The sequence below is a fragment of the Saccopteryx leptura genome, chromosome 11 (genome assembly GCF_036850995.1).
Source record: "Saccopteryx leptura isolate mSacLep1 chromosome 11, mSacLep1_pri_phased_curated, whole genome shotgun sequence".
NCBI classification, from domain to species: Eukaryota; Metazoa; Chordata; class Mammalia; order Chiroptera; family Emballonuridae; genus Saccopteryx; species Saccopteryx leptura.
The window spans coordinates 13,052,064-13,059,766 of NC_089513.1; the positions used below are offsets into that span (position 1 = coordinate 13,052,064).

The 7,703-nt window shown below is 50.6% G+C and overlaps 1 protein-coding gene and 1 non-coding gene across 2 annotated transcripts; both read right to left on the minus strand.

The window, feature by feature from the left end:
* Positions 1-838: 838 nt before the first annotated feature.
* Positions 839-914, minus strand: TRNAT-GGU (transfer RNA threonine (anticodon GGU)). The gene has a single exon. It is a non-coding gene; the product is annotated as a tRNA-Thr (tRNA).
* On the minus strand, positions 915-7,475 carry LOC136383430 (O-acyltransferase like protein-like). Its single transcript, XM_066353340.1, has 5 exons — positions 7,364-7,475; positions 5,521-5,650; positions 4,822-5,008; positions 1,374-1,516; positions 915-1,077 (listed from the first exon to the last, which is right to left on the minus strand). The coding sequence occupies exons 1-5, from the start codon at positions 7,444-7,446 to the stop codon at positions 943-945; spliced, it is 678 nt and encodes a 225-aa protein (XP_066209437.1). The 5' UTR covers positions 7,447-7,475; the 3' UTR covers positions 915-942.
* Between the last annotated feature and the right edge of the window lie 228 nt (positions 7,476-7,703).

Here is a 7,703-nt window from a genome sequence, read left to right on the forward strand (position 1 = left end):
CACATTGTAGAACAGATAATATTTAGAAGACTTATAACAACAAACACAGGAATTGTGCACCCTAGTGAGTCACATCATCCTGAGGGTCCAAGAAAAAGTTACGAGTCTACAAAGGCGTTACAGTAACACAGAGACCATTATAATGAGGAAAACTACATACTGTGATTTTAATAAGAAAGGTGAGTGTTTTTAACCCAAATTACATTCAATTCACTGCAGTTGATGTTCTTCTACAGTCACTGATATAGAAAATAAATACAGAATGAGACCAAAAATATTCAGAATATTTTTTTTGGCTAAAAATATACATCAAAAGATAATTATTATGCTACTAAAAAGATTATCATAGAACTCTTGTATATAGTTAACACTTAGAATTCTTCTATAGATTAAACATAGAGGACTTGTGTTCTGTAAACATTCATAAAATCAGGTTCACACCCACTTTCAGGAACACAGGCTTTTGTCACATAAACAAGGCCACCCTTGCATTTGTCCTTCACTGCCAATAAAGGGCCATCCATTCTTTTTTTTTTTTTTCTTCTTTTTTTTTTTTTTGTATTTTTCTGAAGCTGGAAACAGGGAGGCAGTCAGACTCCCGCATGCGCCCGACCGGGATCCACCCGGCACGCCCACCACGGGGCGATGCTCTGCCCATCCAGGGCATCGCTCTGTTGCGACCAGAGCCACTCTAGTGCCTGGGGCAGAGGCCACGGAGCCATCCCCAGCGCCCGGGCCATCTTTGCTCCAATGGAGCCTTGGCTGCGGGAGGGGAAGAGAGAGACAGAGAGGAAGGAGAGGGGGAGGGGTGGAGAAGCAGATGGGCGCTTCCCCTGTGTGCCCTGGCTGGGAATCGAACCCAGGACTTCCGCACACCAGGCCGACGCTCTACCACTGAGCCAACTGGCCAGGGCCTAGGCCATCCATTCTTTAGGGGTTTTACTATAACATCCCTGGCCCTGCAGGCATCGATCCCAGAAGGCACTGCTTCAGGTCCTGGCATGGTCTCTCAATGAACAGCGTCAGGGCCAGCCCAGCGATGAAGGTCAGCAAACAGTGTCCGAAGAAGAGATAGAACTGGAGAGAAAGAGGGCACAGCGGACACAGTCTCACTATAGGAGCTCTCTTGTGTTTGGATCTTAAAGTTGTACCGTCCCGGTGTGTGAAATGGCTCTGTGGACAAACAGCCCTACACATTAAAAATAAAATAAAGCAAAGATATCATCCAGCACTGAAGCCCGCCCTTGAATAAAACAAAGAACAATGGGCTCCCAACAACAACAACACCAGGCTTCTAACAAAGCCAATGGGTTGCTTTGTTGGCCAAGAAGAGACCAGCTGGGTGGCCACAGTGCAGAGAGCTACTGACTCACCATGGTGGCGTCCGTGTAGTGAATGAGTGTTTCCTGAAGCCCGTTGTAGAGGATGATGAGGACGGGGTGCACCAAGTAGCAAGCGTAACTGATGCTGGCCAGGAAGCCCCAGACACGGCAAGAAAGCAGCTGGTTGACCAGACCTGGAGAGGACAGCACCGATTCATGGAGCCATGAGCCCCTCTGGGGCCTGTGAAGACACTGTGTCATTGCCACTCCTTCTGGGAGCCACACCTGAGTCTGTGGGCTTCTTCTAAGAAGGCCTTCATTCATTATCATTTTAAGAGAATGGACCATCCCCCCAAAACACCCCTCTCCCCATTGCAGGAAGATGGAAAAATAAGAGATGCTAGTATTGAGTTTACAGTTAGTTTACTTCCTTAGTGTGCTTTTGACCTCTGAGCACAAAATCTTCCACCGATAAAACAAGGTGCAAAGTCTTTCCGGTGGCCTGGGTTCTGGCTCAGAACCACATGAGCTTCTGGGCCTGAGGACGAGGCAGTTAACAGCCGGGCCTCAGATTGTTCATCCATTATTGGGCGGCTTGCCTGCGATCAACCTCTAGGTCCCTTTCAGAACAAACGTTCCACTGCTCGGATCCCAAAGACCTCTTACTCTTTTAGAATGGGCCCATCTATTATTGAAGTTTGAGGACCACTGTTGTGGGGGACAGGGCCTCACAGAAAGATTTTAACTGGAGGAGTACATGGGCACCTCAACAGAGTAAGACCTTGAACGGAACCGGACCAGCATGGGCTGCATTGGCTTTGACTGACAATGGCGGGAAGGGTGATTTGAGCCCTCAGGGTCCTTCTCGTCCTGAGAGTCTCAGTTAAACACTTCTTCCAATGTCCTTTGATGGATATGCTTTTCTAAAGGTCATCACGTGGACACATATTTTCTCCAAATTTATCTAACCCATCACCTCCCACATTCACCTATTAATCAACCGTGATATCTTCAAAAAGTGCTGGAGACACAAATTTGGGATATCAGTAACACCTCTCACTGTGACTGGCTAATAACAACACACTTTGCAAAGATAAATCACTCACGAATGAACCAAAGGGCTTGCTGGTGCCCTGGGTTAACAGAGGCATCATTCGTCCTTAGGCTGATGATGGGTAATAGCAGCTACTAGTCCCTCTGTAATGACACAACCGCAAAACTGTTTCATCTTCAGACAACCTTAGTCCCTCTTCTCTAATCAGGATAGGCACGAGCCCCTATTCTTCCTCCAGCAGGACTTTTGTGACATTTGCCACCACACTGTGGGTAGCTCTGTGGACAGCTCAGGGTCATTGTCATCAGCAGGGAGCAGTGTTAGGGAGGGTCACGGGATCCAAACAACTGCCCATCAATGCAAGTACATGTCAGAGGAAAGACAGCCCGTCTTCCCTTTAACGTCATTTCTCCATAGAAGACAACACTTTGAAAACTAAAATATTAAATTTAAAAAAAAATCCTCATCATTATATAATCCTAAAACTCAAGAACAATTTGAATAACCAAACATCTAGGAGGGGAAACTATGGCAAAGACACAAAGAACAAAGGTCTTAGGCTTCGCACCTGGTCCCTGGTTCACTTTCCAGCTCAGCCACGGCCCAGCCATGTGACCGTCCCACATGGCTTCATCACCAGACATCGTCCTCACTGAGAAGCAGGGCTAGTTAGAGCCCTACCTATACGGGTGTGGCCAGTGTCACCTGGGACCATGCAGCCCAGTCTCCCCGGGGCCTGGCATGACCCTGTGCTCCGACCATGGAATGGTATGATCATTGTATCATTTTTCTCCTTAAACCATGATTTCCAACAATCTCTGCTGACTGGATGAGGTTCACAGGTCAAAATTTAAACCCATCCTCATTATTTCCCAAGGGTATAAAGCAGGAGTCCCCAAACTACGGCCTGCAGGCCGCATGTGGCCCCCTGAGGCCATTTATCCGGCCCCCCACCGCACTTCCGGAAGGGGCACCTCTTTCATTGGTGGTCAGTGAGAGGAGCATAGTTCCCATTGAAATACTGGTCAGTTTGTTTATTTAAATTTACTTGTTCTTTATTTTAAATATTGTATTTGTTCCCATTTTGTTTTGTTTTTTTACTTTAAAATAAGATATGTACAGTGTGCATAGGGATTGGTTCATAGTTTTTTTTATAGTCCGGCCCTCCAACGGGACAGTGAACTAGCCCCCTGTGTAAAAAGTTTGGGGGCCCCTGGTATAAAGGTTAAAAATGGACGACAATTGCCGGGACGCAGAATCTCAAGGGATTGAGGAGATGTTCTGGACAGTGGCAGTTTCTCCGGGATTGTAAACATTGGAGTCAGAGGGGAGGGCGAAGGCGTTGTGGAAACCATGAAATCCCCTGGTCGGAGGCGGGAGACCAAGCGGGAAACCCTGGGATGGGATCGGAAGGAAACCAGTAGACACAGACTTCTTTTACAGACCCGGTATAGGATGGTTAAGTTAGCCACGAACGGGATAACTATCACAATGAGGGGACGTGAGGTCTCTGTTCTGGTGCCCCAGTTGGGCTGTGATATTCCAGAGATATGCTATCAGGTATGATCCTTTAGATATAAAAAAAGACCATAGACAGGCTCAGTGCAGGTGAAGACTGACCTTTGTTAGGGAAAAATACCACCCTAGGACATGACTGCCTGCCATGACTTGCTGTTAGAAAGTTGTGATCTCAGATCATCCTGTGTGGTTACTTCAGATCTCTGAATGTGAAGGGTCGCCATGCAGGCCCCCCTTGAGCTTGTCGGGCTCGGTGTGTGGCCCCTTTTTTGTCCACACGGGCCTCCACCTGGCTCTAGGGCCACCGCTTCGGGGCCCCAGGGCAGTGAGGGGCTGGCGGCTTTTCTGAGTGTCTCCTGCCAGCCTTTGTCACCTGCTTACTGACACCTCAGTGCCCTGGCTCCTACCGCGTGCCACACTGAGGGGTAAGGGGAGAGAGCATCAGGGGAGTTGCACAAACATTTCTAATCTGGAGAACATTCCTTTCTTTCCATTTAAGCCCCCCTTTTTCTGCCTGATTTCCTGCACGGTGACGGCCAGGCTCAACAGGAGCCGTGTCCCTGGTTATCAAAGGGCTGGAGGGGACCTTGGTGGCTATTCAGTCTCTACCCCCTGACAAGTGAACCAAGGCCAGGGTGGGTGTCCCCAGAATCTTGTTCCCTGCCCTGGGGTTTTCTGTTGACCTGCCTATTCACTTCCATCTTCCAAACCGCCTCCATCAGGGGCTGCGTCCGATCCTCCGAGGACCTGCATTTGCACATAAACCAGTGTAAAAATCCAGAACAGAATCTGGGGCCGTTCACCCTCAAAATATAAAGAAACGGATGTAGCTGAGTCATTCCCCAGCAGATAAAAGCCCCTCTGTGCACACTATTTTCACACCCGTCACCTTTGAAGGGGGGGGGTGGGGAGACACGCGCACCCTACCTCCATAGCCCTCGCGGCACGCGAGCAGGACCCAGCCCACGGCCGCCGCCCACAGGGTCCGGTGCAGCGCCTGGTAGAGGGCGGCGGCGGCGGAGGGCGTGGCAGAGGTGTCGTCCAGTGCGTAGGCCACGGCGACCACCGCCAGCAGGGCGGACAGAGAGCACGCCCACCCCAGCAGGGCCTGCACCTGCAGGGCGAGGGAAGGTGCCACTCACAGCCCGTCCTGGCCACTGCACAGTCACTACCCTGTCATGTAGTCTCACTTGTCACGTCAGGTGTGTATGTATAAACCTTCACCGGCACCCAGATTGGGCTAAAATGGAAGGCTCAGATTAGGGGTTAGGAGGGTTAGGGCGGGGTGGGGGTGGGGTAGGGCTGAGGCCATGGAGGCAGCACTGAGGAGCTCTTTGTGGTGACAGAGGAGTTCTGTGCCTTGGCTGTGCCGGTTACACAAGTCAACACACGTGACAAAGCCACACCCAACTGTCCACCCACACGTAAATGAGTACACGCAACACTAGCGGGCCTAAGGTCCCTTACTGTCCAGTGTCACTTTCCTGCTTGTGACTGTGAACCGTAGTCAGGTCACACGTTACCGGGGTTGGGGGGGAGCCTGGGTCACGGGGACACAAGACCTGAACTGTTTGTGCCACAGCTCTCGAATCATTTTTAAATGGAGAAAAAGAAAAGAAGGCTTACCTTGGTTTTGAGAAGGTTTGCCGGGTTTTGGTGCACGAAAAGGCTCAGCAGGAGGCCCACAAGGAAGGGCCCAAAGCGGCAGTAGGGCTTGGTGTAGTACTCCGAGAAGTACAGCGCAGCTGCCTTTTCCCTGCCACACACAAGGGAGTAAGACAGAAGGTTATGTAGGCCCTGGACACAGAAAAGGGGGTCTCTCAGATGCCCACGAGTCACTCAGCACATGCAAAGTGAAATCTGGGGTGCATTTGCTCCTTTCCTCAGTAACGATCCATGAACAGTGACCTCATGACCCTGCCATAGCCCACAGCTGGCTTGCTAAAATTCCAAATTCCCCTGGGCCCTCCACCCCAGATCCCAGGAAATGAGATGCTTCCATTCATTTTCAGTAGTTGTTTCTGGTGGCTGGTATGTCCGAATGGCTTGAAAAACATGGTTCTCAGAAGCGAACCTCTCCTGCAGAAGTGACTCTCTTCCTGGATGCTTGCACAAAAGTCGGTTGCCTGGGCCACACCCAGTGGTTCCCCCAGAGGACCCTCACGTGCATCAGAGTTGGGTGAGGCAGAGGTGACCCCTCTCAGTCACCTGGCCATGCCCACAGAGGCCAACGACAAGGAGAGAGGGCATGATGTTCTTCTGGTTAAAAGTCTTAGAGTGTAGTCATTCATTCATTCATCCTGCTCACGAGTACATATTAGGCACTTATATACCAGGGATGGTCCTGGGCTATTTTATTTTACATCAGGTGGTCAGTGAAGGCCACTCTGAGAAGGTGACATTTCCATAGACACCTGTAGGAGCAAGCCCTGCCAAAATCTAGATTCTAAAGGAAAAGCATTCTAGCCTGACATGTGGTGGTACAGTGGATAAAGTGTCAACCTGGGATGCTGAGTTCAGCAGTTTGAAACCCTGGGCTTGCCTGGTCAAGGCACATACATACAAGAGGCAACTGCTGAGGATTGATGCTTCTCTCTCCTTCCCCCTGCCCTTCCCCTCTCTCTCTAGAATCAATAAATAAAATTTTTTTTTAAAAAAAAGGAAAAGCCTTCGAGTGTAAGGGAACAGCAAGTGCAAAGGCCCTGAGGAGGGAGCATGGCTGATGTGTTTAGACTCAAGGAGGCTGGTGTGGTTGGTCTAGGAGTCAGCAAGTAGGGGAGTGATGAATAAGGTCAGACAGGGATCCTGCTTTGAGATGAGTGGATGGCCACTGGGGGAATTTGAGCAGATGACTAACAGGATTTGAATTTCATTTGCCTCACTGACGGCCACACTGAGAATAGATTAGCAGGTAATTGTACCAGTTTTATCCTGTATAATAATACACAGGGTGGTTATAAGGAAGAATTGTTATACACATCTCACTGGGGAGGCAAAACAGCATAGTGCGTAAGGTCCTAGGTTCAACTCACACCTATGCCACTTACTAGCCGTGTGACGTTGATCAGGTAACCCCCAGCTTCCTCAACATTCAGTCTCCCCATCCAACACCAGAGCCTCACAGCCGGGTTGCCACTGAAGGAGAAACGCAATGCAGCCACACGGGGGCGCTCCTCTCCTCCGAGTAGCATTTCAGTGGCAAGAGGACCCCCCCCACACACACACACACACACACACGCCACCCTCCCACACACACGCCACCCCCCAATGCAAGCTGAAAGATTCATAAGTTTGGAAATAAAAGTGCAATCAACTTTTTCATCTGGGACAAATATTTCCCACCCAGTTTTCCCACCAGTTGTGCACAGTGCGAAACGCCTGCCATTCATTCCCCAGCCCTCCCTGGGAGATCCTGACCATTCTCAGAGCAGACGAGGGACAGAGTCGGCGGGCTGGGGACCGCGGTTACCTTGCTTCTGATGGCGCCACCACGGGAAGGTTATAAGCCAGTGTGAGCGAAGCAGCGGCAGTGAAAGATGCCAAGAACAGCATGGCCCCGAGGAGGACAAGGACATGTTTACTTCTGCAAAGAAGAGAGGACATTGACAAGAGAGCTCATTCTCTTTCACCGCAAAACGTGTGGACATGGGAGGCTTGAAACCTTGGCAAAGGCGGGGGGGTGGGGGGGGGGGGGGGCTTCCGTCCAGCCAGGCTGAGGGGGGGGCGGTGTGGCTGAGGCAGCGCGAGCTGGGCTGCAGGTGGAGAGCCGAGTTAGGCTTCAGAGCTCACCGTGCACTAGCTGCGCGACC